This window comes from Aethina tumida, chromosome 3 (genome assembly GCF_024364675.1).
Source record: "Aethina tumida isolate Nest 87 chromosome 3, icAetTumi1.1, whole genome shotgun sequence".
In the NCBI taxonomy this organism is placed as follows: domain Eukaryota; kingdom Metazoa; phylum Arthropoda; class Insecta; order Coleoptera; family Nitidulidae; genus Aethina; species Aethina tumida.
Window position 1 is genome coordinate 1,375,106 of NC_065437.1, and position 15,927 is coordinate 1,391,032.

Genomic DNA, 15,927 nt, shown 5'->3' on the forward strand with positions numbered 1-15,927 from the left:
CAATGGAGTGTATAGGTGTTCTCCTCTTTTTCTAGCCCTATTTTCTACATTACTGAATATTTTTTAACACTACTAAGTTGGTCATATTCTTTACACAATTTATATGAGAAAGGTATTCTTGATTAATTAATACCTAAATACCTTTTGAGAATAAAACAGCAACAATTTATAACATATGTACAGTTAATTGTATTTTAATTTTATGTTAGGTTAGGTTAGCTCAGAACTAAATTGTCTGTATCTCAAATATTGGGGCTGATAAACGTCCCATAACCTTAAAAATATTCATTTATCCAACGGTGCCAACGATTTTTATACTGTGCCTGAGCAATTTTTGGACACAGAATATAAAACACCCATTACATTTATCAAGACCAGTTTTTAAGGTATGATGATGATTTTATTAGCTATGACTGCTAATTACTAAAAAAACAACAAAGACAGAGAATTTATTTCAAAAACTTATACATTACATTGCATTACATTTACTTAACACTTAAAATTTTTGTTTTCCACCACTTTCTAGTATGAGGGTTATTTGTATAGTTTCGCTGAAGACTTCAACAGCAGTCGGATATCATGTAATAATTTTAGGTTATGTTCCTAAAAGAAAAAGTTCAGCAAGTCCTACTACGATAAAATGTAATAGTTATCTAAATAATTATCCTTTTGAGAGTACAACAGTAACAATTTACAACAATATGCATAGTTAATTGTATTTTACTTTTAGGTTAGCTTAGGTTAGCTCTGAACTAAACTGTCTGTATCTCAAATATTGGGGCTGATAAACGTCCCATAACCTTAAAAATATTCATTTATCCATCTCCACATTTTGGTGCCAACAATGTTTCTACTGTGCCTGAGCAATTTTTGGACACAGAATATAAAACACCCATTACAAATCATCTATCAAGACCAGTTGTTAAGGTATGATGATGATTTTATTAGCTATGACTGCCAATTACTAAAAAAACAACAAAGACAGAGAATTTATTTCAAAAACTTATAAATTACTTTGCATTACATTTACTTAACACTTAAAATTTTTGTTTTCCACCACTTTCTAGTATGAGGGTTATTTGTATAGTTTCGCTGAAGACTTCAACAGCAGTCGGATATCATGTAATAATTTTAGGTTATGTTCCTGAAAGAAAAAGTTCAGCAAGTCCTACTACGACAAAATGTAATAGTTATCTAAATAATTACCCTTTTGAAAGTACAACAGTAACATTTTACAACAATATGTATAGTTAAAAGTATTTTACTTTTAGGTTAGCTTAGGTTAGCTCTGAACTAAACTGTCTGTATCTCAAATATTGGGGCTGATAAACGTCCCATAACCTTAAAAATATTCATTTATCCAACTCCACATTTTGGTGCCAACAATTTTCTACTGTTTCTGAGCAACTTTTGGACACAGAATATAAAATACCTATTACAAATCATCTATTAAGTTTAGTTTTTAAGGTATGATGATGATTTTATTGGCTCTGACTGCCAATTACTAAAAAAAAAACAACAAAAACAGAGATTTTATTTCAAAAACTTATACATTACTTAGCATTACTTTTACTTAACATTTAAAATTTTTGTTTTCCACCACTTTCTAGTACGAGGGTTATTAGTACAGCCTTGCTGAAGGCTTTAGCAGTAGTTGGATATCATGTAATAATTTTAGGTTATGTTCCAGAAACAATCACAAGAATTTACAACAGTATATCCAAATAATTGTTTTAATTTTAGGTTAGGTTAGGTTGGTTCGTAACTAAATTGTGTGTATTTCAAAAATTGTAGATGATAAACAACCCCTTACCAAAATATGTCTTAAATTAAACCTTGTTAAGAGTACAACTTCAACAATTAACAACAATATATCTTGTTAATTGTATTTTAATTTTAGGTTAGGTTAGGTTAGATCAAAAACTAAATTGTTTGTATCAAAAATTGGAGCTTAAAGTAATTTGTGACTTCCATTAAAGTTTGGCAGGAAACAGCAGGAAAAAATTGAACTGCTTAAGACTCCGCGTCGCATGTGATTTCATAATTATTGAAAGCTGAAAGCCGCAAACATTAACTTAAGTAGCTAAAACGAATCGTTCGGTTTGTAGTGTAATGGTTTCCTCTCCAAACTTATCTCGTTCTGAGTCTGCGAACGTTCCCAATTAACTAATTAGGGATTGGATTTTAACTGACTAACGAAAGAATTTGAATTTTAATTAGTGCGTGCGTACCGGACGGACTTCAGATAAATATTTATTTTGCATCTGGTATAAAATGTAAAAGGGAACAGTGAGGCAAATATGATTCGAGTTGAACGATTTCGTTTATTGATGTTTTGTGTGTGTACGTTCAGTGCAAGCGCAGCTGATAATCCTGCGAAGAACTCGAGTGAGTTGTTACAGTTCGAAGGATATTTTCTTGACAGCCTGCAGGACGTGTCCTTCGGTGAGGGGTGAGTTTCGTTATGTTTACACGTTGCAGCAACGAAATAAGAAGGAAAAGAGGCACAGATATCCGGTTGAACAAGTTGGCAATTTGCAGGACATTATCCCCAACTCTCAGTACCAATATCCACCCTAATTTATTAATAATACCTCGGCAAACAAGTTATTCGCATGTAAATTCGTCGATTGGAGTTGCGGGTCCGAAGTTGGGCCACGCGGAACTTAAGGGACGAGTTTTGTATGCATTAACGGCGACTTGTTTGTTTTCCAGACCGGAAACGTTGGAATGTCCGTCGAACAACGTGATTACGACGCGACACAAGTGCAACCTGAATGGAAAATGGGTCGACTGCACCAGGAAGCATTGTTGCAAGGATTACACTTACATAGCCGGCAGGTAAATCCTTCCTTAGATTTCGGGACTGTTAATTTATACTTGTTTGTGTGTGTTATGCTGTTGATTGAATTGTCCTTCCAACTTATTGTTCGACTTGTATTCAAATTGGGTGTTTTACAACCGCTACTTAATTTACTGTATTTACTGCTCTTAAACCTATTTATTTAATTGTTATAAACATGTTTTATCACAATGTCAATATTTATAATAAACTTCACAGTCAGTATCACATTAATCAATATATGTTTATATTTTTTCTCAATTTGAAACCAGTATATCTCTAAAAGTACAAAGGAAAACAACAGTAAAAAGTTGTTCAATGTCTTATTTTGTCCTCTATCATAAAATAGTTAATAAATATGTATTTTTTTCAATTCAATATACTTATTTTAATGGTTAATTAGACAGATTTTTCAATTTAAACCAATTTATATGTAAAAATACAAAAGAAAACAACAGTAAAAAGTTGTTCAATACTTTATTGAGCCCTCTATCATAAAATAGTTAAAATAAATGTATTTTTTTCAAAACTATATACTTATTTTAATGGTTAATTATACAGATTTTTCAATTTTAACCAATTTATATGTAAAAATACAAAAGACAACAACTGTAAAAAGTTGTTCAATGTCTTATTTTATCCTCTATCGTAAAATAGTTAATAAATATGTGTTTTCAATTTAATATACTTATTTTAGTGGTTAATTACACATATTTTTCAATTTAAACCAATATATATATATATATATGTAAAAATACAAAAGAAAACAACAGTAAAAAGTTGTTCAATGTTTTATTGTGCCCTCTATCATAAAATACTTAATATAAATGTATTTTTTTCAATTTAATATTCTTATTTTAATAGTTAATTATACAGATTTTTCAATTTTCACCAATTTATATGTAAAAATACAAAAGACGACAACTGTAAAAAGTTGTTCAATGTCTTATTTTGTCCTCTATCATAAAATAGTTAATAAATATGTGTTTTCAATTTAATATACTTATTTTAGTGGTTAATTACACAGATTTTTCAATTTAAACCAGTATATATGTAAAAATACAAACGAAAACAACAGTAAAAAGTTGTTCAATGTTTTATTTTGTCCTCTGTCATAAAATAGTTAATATAAATTTATATTTTTCATTTCAATATACTTATTTTAATGGTTATTTATACAGATTTTTTTAATTTTAACTAATTTATATGTAAAAATACAAAAGAAAACAACAGTAAAAAGTTCTTCAATGTCTTATTTTGTCCTCCATCATAAAATAGTCAATAAATATATATTTTTTTCAATTCTGTATACTTATTTTAATGGTTAATTACACAGATTTTTCAATTTAAACCAATTTATATGTATACGAGAGAAAACAACAGTAAAAAGTTGTTCAATGTCTTATTTTGTACTCTATCATAAAATTGTTAATAAATATGTATCTTTTTCAAATCAGTATACTTATTTTAATGATTAATAATACAGATATTTCAATTTAAACCAGTATATATGTAAAAATACAAAAGAAAACAACAGTAAAAAGTTGTTCAGTCTTATTTTGTCTTCTATTGTAAAATTGTTAATAAATATGTATTTTTTTCAATTCAATACTTATTTTAATGGTTAATTACACAGATTTTTCAATTTGAACCAATATATATGTAAAAATACAAAAGAAAACAACAGTAAAAAGTTGTTCAATGTTTTATTTTACCCTCTATCATAAAATAGTTAATACAAATATATTTTTTTCAATTCAATATTCTTATTTTAATGGTTAATTACACAGATTTTTCAATTTTAACCAATATATATGTAAAAATACAAAAGAAAACAACAGTAAAAAGTTTTTCAATGTTTTATTTTGCCCTCTATCATAAAATAATTAATATAAATGTATTTTTTCAATTCAATATACTTATTTTAACAGTTAATTACACAGATTTTTCAATTTAAACCAATATATATGTAAAAATACGAAAGAAAACAACAGTAAAAAGTTGTTCAATGTTTTATTTTGCCCTCTATCATAAGATAGTTAATATAAATATATTTTTTTCAATTCAATATTCTTATTTCAATGGTTAATTATACAGATTTTTCAATTTTAACCAGTATATATGTAAAAATACAAAAGAAAACAACAGTAAAAAGTTGTTCCATGTCTTATTTTGTCTTCTATCATAAAGTAGTTAATATAAATGTATTTTTTCATTTCAATATTCTTATTTTAATAGTTAAATGTACAGATTTTTCAATTTTAACCAATCTATATGTAAAAATACATAATAAAACAACAGTAAAAAGTGATTCAATGTCTTATTTTGTCCTCTATCAAAAAATAGTTAATAAATATGTGTTTCTTTCAATTCAATATACTTATTTTAATGGTTAATTATACAGATTTTTCAATTTTAACCAATTTATATGTAAAAATACAAAAGAAAACAACAGTAAAAAGTTGTTCAATGTTTTATTTTACCCTCTATTATAAAATAGTTAATAAAATATATTTTTGTCAATTTAAAATACTTATTTTAATAGATAATTGTTTGTGTGTCACTAAAAATACAAAGTAAAACAACAGTAAAAAGTTGTTCAATATTTTATTTTGTTCTCAATAATAAAATAGTTAACAAAAGTATAATTTTTGTCAATTTAATATACTTATTTACACTTATTTACATTATTTATTTTAATTTAATTTATATTTGGATATTTATTTTGTTTATTGTCACCTAATCAGTTCTTACATATTTTTTATTATTTTTATTTTAAATCTGTTAAATTTGCGGTAACACAAATAAACAACAATAAACGTTGTACTGTTAAATGATTCGTTCAAAAATGATGTTTGTTGCTATAAAATTAAACCAAAATCGAATGCCAATGATTATTTATCGTTCTCCCATTTATGTGATGCAAATTCGTGCCGAAACTCAATATATTACACCAAAGTCGAAAAGTTAAATTAAATTGTAACTCAGTTAGTTATTTAATACATATTCCGCTTATTAAATTCCGTCTTAGGGTTGAAATTGCTTACAAGACATTTTCTATATTAATGTATTAAAAGTAAACTTCGTTAGTTTATATTTATGGTCTTGAAATGTTTAATAAATTAGGGTCTTAACAGTAAACGACTGTATTGCTTACCTAAGTAAACTAATTTATGGGAGGGGAGTTTTCTGTCGAATATAATTATGTTTTAAGTGTAATTAAGTCGTACGAAATTCCCTTATGAATTATATTTGTGTAAATTTGGTTTTTCAGGTGTATTTACAAGGACGAGGATCCTTGTTCGATGAACCTGTGCGAGCAACGCTGCACCATTTTCTTGCAGAGGGTAATTTGTACTTGTTTCGATGGGTACAAGTTTAATCCCGAAAATCAACGGTTGGGGATCAAACCAGTATGTGTTGGTAAGTAATTAAAAACATAATTGAGGTACACGTAAACAAATAAAGACATCTGTGTTATTATAATTTATTTCATTATAGTATACAAGTGTTTCTAAATTAGGTAGCCAAAGTTTTCTGTCAGATAATAAATTTCAGTAATTGTTTTTCTCATATTTCATCAACTTGTGACGGAGTCGTATTTAAATTTAATATTAATTTTAATCGTGTAATAATTTTAGGTTATATTCCTGAAACAAAAAGTTCAGCTACGATAAAATACTTATTACATTTTAAATAATTATCCTTTGAGAGTACAACAGCAACAATTTACAACAATATGTACAGTTAATTGTATTTTAATTTTAGGTTAGGTTAGGTTAGCTCAGAACTAAATTGTCTGTATCTCAAATATTGGGGTTGATAAATGTCCCATAACCTTAAAAATATTCATTTATCCAACTCCACAATTTGGTGCCAACGATTTTTGTACTGTTCCTGAGCAATTTTTGGACACAGAATATAAAACACCCATTACAAATCATCTATCAAGACCAGTTTTTAAGGTATGATGATGATTTTATTGGCTCTGACTGCCAATTACTAAAAAAACAACAAAGACAGGGAATTTATTTCAAAAACTTATACATTACTTTGCATTACATTTACTTAACACTTAAAATTTTTGTTTTCCACCACTTTCTAGTATGAGGGTTATTTGTACAGCCTCGCTGAAGACTTCAACTGTAGTCGGATATCATGTAATAATTTTAGGTTATGTTCCTGAAAGAAAAAGTTCAGCAAGTTCTACTACGATAAAATGTAATAGTTATCTAAATAATTATCCTTTTGAGAGTACAACAGTAACAATTTACAACAATATGTATAGTTAATTGTATTTTTCTTTTAGGTTAGCTTAGGTTAGCTCTGAACTAAACTGTCTGTATCTCAAATATTGGGGTTGATAAACGTCCCATAACCTTAAAAATATTCATTTATCCAACTCACATTTGGTGCCAACTCACATTTGGTGCCAACGATTTTTGTACTGTTCCTGAGCAATTTTTGGACACAGAATATAAAACACCCATTACAAATCATCTGTCAAGACCAGTTTTTAAGGTATGATGATGATTTTATTGGCTCTGACTGCCAATTACTAAAAAAACAACAAAGACAGAGAATTTATTTCAAAAACTTATACATTACTTTGCATTACATTTACTTAACACTTAAAATTTTTGTTTTCCCCCACTTTCTAGTATGAGTGTTATTTGTACAGCCTCGCTGAAGACTTCAACTGTAGTCGGATATCATGTAATAATTTTAGGTTATGTTGTTAAAAGAAAAAGTTCAGCAAGTCTTACTACGATAAAATGTAATAGTTATCTAAACAATTATCCTTTTGAAATGGCAACAGTAACAATTTACTACAATATGTATAGTTAATTTTATTTTAATTTTAGGTTAGGTTAGGTTAGCTCTGAACTAAACTGTCTGTATCTCAAATATTGGGGCTGATAAACGTCCCATAACCTTAAAAATATTCATTTATCCAACTCCACATTTTGGTGCCAACAATTTTTCTTCTGTTCCTGAGCATTTTTTGGACACAGAATATAAAACACCCATTACAAATCATCTATCAAGACCAGTTTTTAAGGTATGATGATGATTTTATTGGCTCTGACTGCCAATTACTAAAAAAACAACAAAGACAGAGAATTTTGTTTCAAAAACTTATACATTACTTTGCATTACATTTACTTAACACTTAAAATGTTTGTTTTCCACCACTTTCTAGTATGAGGGTTATTTGTACAGCTTCGCTGAAGACTTCAACTGTAGTCGGATATCATGTAATAATTTTAGGTTATGTTCCTGAAAGAAAAAGTTCAGCAAGTCCTACTACGATAAAATGTAATAGTTATTTAAATAATTATCTTTTTGAAAGTACAACAGTAACAATTTACAGCAATATGTATAGTTGTGTGTTACTTTTAGGTTAGCTTAGGTTAACTCTGAACTAAACTGTCTGTATCTCAAATATTGGGGCTGATAAACGTCCCATAACCTTAAAAATATACATTTATCCAACTCCACAATTTGGTGCCAACGATTTTTTTACTGTTTCTGAGCAATTTTTGGACACAGAATATAAAATATCCATCTACAACTCTAATTTTTGAGGTATGATGATGATTTTATTGGTTCTGGCTGCCTATTACTAAAAAAACAACAAAAACAGAGAATTTATTTCAAAAACTTATACATTACATTGCATTACATTTACTTAACAATTAAAATTTTTGTTTTCCACCACTTTCTAGTATGAGGGTTACTTGTACAGCATCACAGAAGACTATATTAGGTTATGTTCATAGTATTTTAATTTTAGGTTAAGTGGTGTTAAGTTGTTTGAGGTTAGGTTAGGTTTATTTGTGTCACTTATGATAACAAAAAAAGGATTCAATTTGTTGTCCAGTGTAATCAAATCTAAAATTTCATCAAACCATAGAGTTTAAAAGGAACAATTCGGGATATTTGAGATTTCAAAACAAATAGCTGAACTAAAACACTTCAAAGTTAATATCATCCAAACTAAACGTGGAAATTCGCAGATTGAAACAGCAACTGGCACTTTATATTGCATTGTTTGCGCAGTTTCACTTAAAGTAATTTTGAAATTGCGCCATTAATTTCATTATTTTTTAACATTTCAAACGCCCGGATTAAATATAACAAGGCACGTTGGATGTTTAATTGCATCGAATCAATAATTCAAGAGCAACATAAGTAGTGATTCTGTTTAGAAAACACGCTCCGCATTTTATTCCGTCACTTAATTAATAAAACAGTTAGCCGGCAGGAAACGGAATCCGGGCAAAAGGGGCTTAGCTTAATCCTATTTTTCGTCGCAGACGTAAACGAGTGCACGAGCGGCAACGGCGACTGCCAGCACGAGTGCATCAACGAGGTGGGAGGCTACCGCTGCGCCTGCAACCGGGGCTACCGACTGCGGACGGACAACAGGACCTGCGAGCCGGACGGCGGACTGCAGGAAACGGCGGCGGGCACGGCGAAACAGGCGGCCCACTCCGATCGCTGCTACGCCAACTGCGACACCCTAGTCAGGCTCGGCGATAAGCTCAAAGCGCTGCAGGAAAAGGTGAGCACCGACGTTCCTCCGCGTCCTGCTACAGTCCTGATTAAATTAAGTGTCCGCACTTGTTTGTTTCTTTGCCTTTTAACGACAATGCAACGATAAGACTATCGCAGACACTTCTGTTTTATTTATACATCGGAAATTACTTGTCCTTTTTTCCTGCAACAAAAAAAAAAGTGATAAATTTGTGACTGCATTTCTGGCTTTATTGAAAGTGCTCTCGTAAATTGCAGTGCATGTATGTATGCCTGAGAGTCGCAGCGTTTGATAGCGAAACATATTCATTTTTTTGTTGTGTCTTTCATGAATGCATCCTGCACAGTTATTGACATTACTTTTATTACTCGCGTTCGCAAAACTTCAACATTCATCTGTAATGTTGGAATAAGGTCAAGTGGTTTTTTGCACCGCTAAATTTATTTAATGGTTACATCTTTAAGTCTATACGTAACACATAAACTACAATATAAATTAACTTCTTTTAAATATATCAGTTTTAATGTGATATATTCTTGTTCACATTTTCTATGTCACTCGATGTTCTTTAAAACGATTAAGCTTTTTATATTATTTGCATAATTTGAAAGAAAAAAGTACTCTTGATTAATTTTGATTATCACACCCGTTTTTGAGATATTTCAGTTTTAATGTTTGAAGAAAGTTGGAGTGATTCCATACAATACAAAGTCAAGTAAGTATATTATAGGACATGGTAATCCTGATCCCAAATTTTGAGGTTAGATTAGGTTAACTCAGAACTAAATTGTCTGTATCTCAACTATTGGGGCTGATAAACTTCACATAACCTTAAAAATATTCCTTTATCTAATTCCACATTTTGGTGCCGACGATTTTTTTACTGTTCTGAGCAATGTTTGGACACAGAATATAAAATACTCATTACAAATTATCTATCAAGTCTAGTTTTTAAGGTATGATGATTATTTTATTAATAAAAAACAATAAAAACAGAGAATTTATTTCAAAAACTTATACATTACTTCTACTTAACACTTAAAATTTTTGTTTTCCACCACTTTCTAGTACGAGAGTTATTTGTACAGCCTCACTGAAGACTTCAACAGTAGTCGGATGTCATATAATAATTTTAGGTTATGTTCCTGAAAGAAAAAGTTCAGCAAGTTCTACTACGATAAAATGTAATAGTTATCTAAATAATTATCCTTTTGAGAGTACAACAGTAACAATTTACAACAATACGTACAGTTATTTATATTTTAATTTTAGGTTAGGTTAGGTTAGCTCAGAACTAAATTGTCTGTATCTCAAATATTGGGACAGATAAACGTCCCATAACCTTAAAAATATTCATTTATCCAACTCCACATTTTGGTGCCAACGATTTTTCTACTGTTTCTGAGCAATTTTTGGACACAGAATATAAAATACCCATTACAAATCATCTATCAAGTCTAGTTTTTAAGGTATGATGATGATTTTATTGGCTCTGACTGCCAATTCAGCCTCACTGAAGACTTCAACAATAGTCGGATATAATACGTTATGTTCCTGAAAGAAGAAGTGCTATATATATTTAGTTTTTAGTTCTAGACTAACCTAACCTAACCTAAAATACTAACTACAATTAGCTAATTGTATTTTAATTTTAGATTAGGTTAGGTTACCTCACAATGGTCGATATCTAAAAAATTGGAGGTGATAAAACTTAAAAATATCCATTTATACAATTCAACGTTTTGATGACAATGATTTTCCTGCTGTTACTGAATAATTTTTGGACACAAAATAAAAAACAATAGTTCCCTTGATTAATTTTGATTATCACAACCGTTTTTGAGATACAGTGTAATTAAATATAGCTAAAACAAGTTTCAAGTCAAAATTTTATGTTCCAGGTGTCGGCGTTAAGTACGGCAATCCGACTAACAAGTTATTCAGCCGGTCCGCCAGGACCGCCGGGACCGCCGGGACCGCCGGGCCCGCAAGGGCCAAGAGGTTTATCGGGTAATATTCAAATTCGTTTCCATTTTTCATTTCGTCCCGACATTGGACGTAAACTTGTGCGGTGCGGTTTTTGTGAATTTGTTATCTATTGTAGATATTTTTTTGAAACGGAATTTTATTTGAAATATTGCATAAAATCTCTATTATAATGAACCGCAATATTTCCCCCGTATTTTAACAGTAATTGCAAGCCTTTATGTGGCTTTTGATTTATGTCACTTATTCAAATCATTTTAAATCATTCAATTTTAAATGCATTAATATTTCTATTCATTTTTTATTGTGCATAGTTGGATCATGATTAAACAAGGTTTTTAGATTTCGACATAAACTACTAAAACGTGTATTTATTAATTCATTTTCAGCGTGTTATAATTTAAAACCACTCTGATATTTTTTCACCATTAATTTAATTTTTAAATGGAATATTTAATCTAGTAAAAATACCCTTTTTTGTCCACTTTTTGTATATAATAAGTTAGATTAAGTAAAGTAAGGTTATGTTAAGATAAATTAAGTTAGGTTAGATTAGGCTATGTTAACTTAGGTTAGGTTATGTTAAGTACTCGTATATAATACTATAAATCAGACATAATTTAATGTACATTTTTAAAACAATTAATTTTTCGAAAAACTATGAAAGATTCTTTTATATAGACTTCAATAAACTATAGTTATTTATTACAAACATCCAACCTGGTAGAATTTGCCAATTTTTGTGTAATTTTATTTGACTATTATATAATTTATTATTTTATCTTTACCCATAACAAAAAATAATTAATCAGTTTTTCCAAATAAATCGCCAAATGTGCCTGACAACAAAAAAAAAAATTGCCGAATTGAAATTTCCAATAAACGACACAATATACGATATTTAATAAACGGTAATGGAAAAGAACAATACTTATTGTTTATGGGCTATACATGTAAACTGTTTCCATGCATGTTTCCAATGCCTATCTCAATTTCATTCGCTTCAGTTAGCATTTTATCACGTGGATATTTTTAATTGGAAAATAGTAACATTTTAATTGAGAAAATGGATTTTTTAAATAAAATGCTTTCGTAAATAATTTTCAGCCATTGGTAACGACGTGATGGGTGTTCGAATAGTGTGTTTTAATTATTTTCTGTTTTAGGTGACGGTAACGTTCCGGATTATTCGTATTCGATGATGGATTCGTTCACGCTCAATTCTGATGACCAAAACTGCAGATGCAAACGTGGAGCACAAGTAAGTTACCATTTAACAGTATAAGAAGCAAAATTACATTAATTAAAGACATAAATAATTCAGTATTCATTTTACTTCAGTTAAGCTTATCTCAAAACCCTTCAAAATTCAGTTTACAATAGAGTATAACCTCTATCATACTATATAGGTTAGTTTAGGTTAAGTTAGGTTAGGTTAGGTTACTTAAATAATATAACCGAAACAAAGGAAAGAGAACACCAAGATTCAGTGGTCTAATTTTAATAAAATTTGGTCTGTACACTCCTCCATGTGAGGACCATAAATGATTAGATATTTGACGAAGAGTTGTTGTGCTACACCTTTTTTTATACAATTTTTGTGTGTGTTAATTTTGTACAAAGCAGACACAGTTCAGTATTCATTTGACTTCTGTTAAGCTGACATCAATATCCTTGAAAATCCAGTTTTCAAAAGAATAATAACCTCTCTCGTATTATATAGGTTAGGTTAGATTAAGTTATATCTATCATACTATATAGGTTAGTTTAGGTTAAGTTAGGTTAGGTTAGGTTACTTAAATAATATAACCAAAACAAAGGAAAGAGAACACCAAGATTCAGTGGTCTAATTTTAATAAAATTTCGTCTGTACACTCCTCCATGTGAGGACCATAAATGATTAGATTTTTGACGAAGAGTTGTTGTGCTACACCTTTTTTTATACAATTTTTGTGTGTGTTAATTTTGTACAAAGCAGACACAGTTCAGTATTCATTTGACTTCTGTTAAGCTTACATCAATATCCTTGAAAATCCAGTTTTCAAAAGAATAATAACCTCTCTCGTATTATATAGGTTAGGTTAGGTTAAATTATATTAGGTTATTTAAATAATATAACCAGTGACATAGGAAAGAGAACACATAGATTCAGTGATGTAATTTTAATAAAATTTGCTCTGTATACTCCTCCATGTGACGACCATAAATAATTTGATTTTTTGACGAAGAGTTGTGCTACACCTTTTTTTATACAAGTTTTGTGTGTGTTAATGTCGTACAAAGCAGACACAGTTCAGTATTCATTTGACTTCTGTTAAGCTTACATCAATATCCTTGAAAATCCAGTTTTCAATAAAGTAATAATCATATTATATAGGTTAGGTTAGGTTAGGTTAAGTTATATGAGGTTATTTAAATAATATAACCAGTCGCATAGGAAAGAGGACAAATAGATTTAGTGGTGTAATTTTAATAAACTTTGGTCTGTATACTCCTCCATGTGACCACCATAAATAATTTGATTTTTTGACGAAGAGTTGTGCTACACCTTTTTTTATACAAGTTTTGTGTGTGTTAATGTCGTACAAAGCAGACACAGTTCAGTATTCATTTGACTTCTGTTAAGCTTACATCAATATCCTTGAAAATCCAATTTTCAATAGAGTAATAACCTCTCTCGTATTATATAGGTTAGGTTAGGTTAGGTTAAGTTAGATTAGGTTATTTAGATAATATAATAATTCTAATTTTAATAAAATTTGGTCTGTACACTCCTCCACTTTAATACCCTTGAAAATCCAGTTTTCAATAGAATAAAATAATAGGTTAGGTTAGGTTAGGTTAAATATATTGGGTTATTTAATTAATACACTCAATATTTTTGTCTGAATCTGAATAAATAGGTCAACAGAAATCAGTATTCAACTGACACTGAATATAAATCAAAAACTACTGTCGTTGTTGTTGTTGTTGTTTATTTCAAACATTTGCTTTCTGTTACTGATAAAAAGTAAATGTTTACTTTCGTATGCATAAATCGAATTGAATCCGTCATGGAAATGCGCATTATCTTAGGGCCATCCGGGTGCAAAGGGTCCCCCGGGAGCGAAAGGCGAAGCCGGAGAGAAAGGACAGCGCGGACCGAAGGGCGATAAGGGAGATCTGAATTTTTTACTATTGCTGCTGGCCGACGTCCGATTTGACATTGTCCATTTGCAGGACCGCGTCTACGGCAAAGGAGAAAAGTAATTATTTAATCCATACTAAAGTACTTTATTAAAACATAATTTTTAGGATACCGAGCATAAATCTGGAATCTATAATGCAGAAAAAGCGGCTGAAGCACAAGTACAACAAGTTCGTGAAACAGCAGAACACGCTCAGCGGATTTACCAGTCCGAGCGTGCAATTCACGTCTAAAGGCACGGCTCAAGACGTAAAAACTATTAGAACGCAAGAAGTGGCGTCTTTGAACGTACAATATATTTCTAGCACGGACGTACCGACGGATGTTGTGGACGAATTCCGGGACGAGACTCCCAATTTGGAAGACCAATATGAATATTACGACGGGTCGGCCAGTGGAGACATGGCACAGGAAGACTATTATTGATTTATTTATGTTTAAATAAATGTATTTTTACAAAGTTTTTTAGTGCTACTATGAAAATATTAGTTTTGTTGTTTAGAAACAAGACTTTTATATTTAGAAATTTCATGTAATATTTCCTACTTAATAAAGAATTATACATAAAAATTTAGATTAAATTCAATAAATTATTGTAATATCAACAGCAATTTTTACTAATTGTCTAAATGAAATATTAATATAATTATACTATCAATTGCTTTATTCATATAAACAATCTTGAATACTCAATAAAATAGAATAAAAATTGTATCTTATTATTATTTCAAGTAAGTTAAAACTTGGATTGGTTACGCATTCGCCATTTTTAACAACAGTTGTAAAAATGGTGGATGCGCAACAAAAACCTTAAATAAAATATTCAAATGAATTAGGATAAGATATTTGAAAACATAAAATTAATTGCCTTTTAGATGTAATTGTAACTATACAATTTGTTTGCGCATTCACGATATTTAAACATTTATTAAACATCAAAAACGTGTTTTTTATAGTATTTTAAAGGTTACTTTACTGATTAATTAAAAAAATTTAAAAAGTATCTGTTAAAAATGGATCTTACAGTAGATAAAGTAAATTAGTTTTAATATAATCAACTTATTCTTAGAATTCGTTTAATGGTAAATTAATTATTGGATTGGTTGCGCATTCGCCATTTTTAACAACAGTTGTAAAAATGGTGGATGCGCAACAAAAACCTTAAATAAAATATTCAAATGAATTAGGATAAGATATTTGAAAACATAAAATTAATTGCCTTTTAGATGTAATTGTAACTATACAATTTGTTTGCGCATTCACGATATTTAAACATTTATTAAACATCAAAAACGTATTTTTTATAGTATTTTAAAGGTTACTTTACTGATTAATTAAAAAAATTTAAATAGTACCTGTTAAAAACGGATC

General features: G+C 29.4%; 1 protein-coding gene and 1 long non-coding RNA gene across 2 annotated transcripts; one reads left to right on the forward strand and one right to left on the reverse strand.

Annotated features, from left to right (window-relative positions):
• Positions 1-2,139: 2,139 nt before the first annotated feature.
• Positions 2,140-15,146, forward strand: LOC109604545 (collagen and calcium-binding EGF domain-containing protein 1-like). The gene is made up of 8 exons (XM_049964488.1): positions 2,140-2,452; positions 2,716-2,841; positions 6,117-6,265; positions 9,163-9,410; positions 11,285-11,393; positions 12,536-12,630; positions 14,445-14,614; positions 14,664-15,146. Exons 1-8 carry the CDS (start codon positions 2,301-2,303, stop codon positions 14,980-14,982), a joined length of 1,368 nt encoding a protein of 455 aa, XP_049820445.1. The 5' UTR covers positions 2,140-2,300; the 3' UTR covers positions 14,983-15,146.
• LOC126264865 (uncharacterized) lies at positions 6,627-8,020 on the reverse strand. The gene is made up of 4 exons (XR_007547466.1): positions 8,003-8,020; positions 7,778-7,941; positions 6,905-7,024; positions 6,627-6,844 (listed from the first exon to the last, which is right to left on the reverse strand). It is a non-coding gene; the product is annotated as an uncharacterized LOC126264865 (long non-coding RNA).
• Positions 15,147-15,927: the final 781 nt, after the last annotated feature.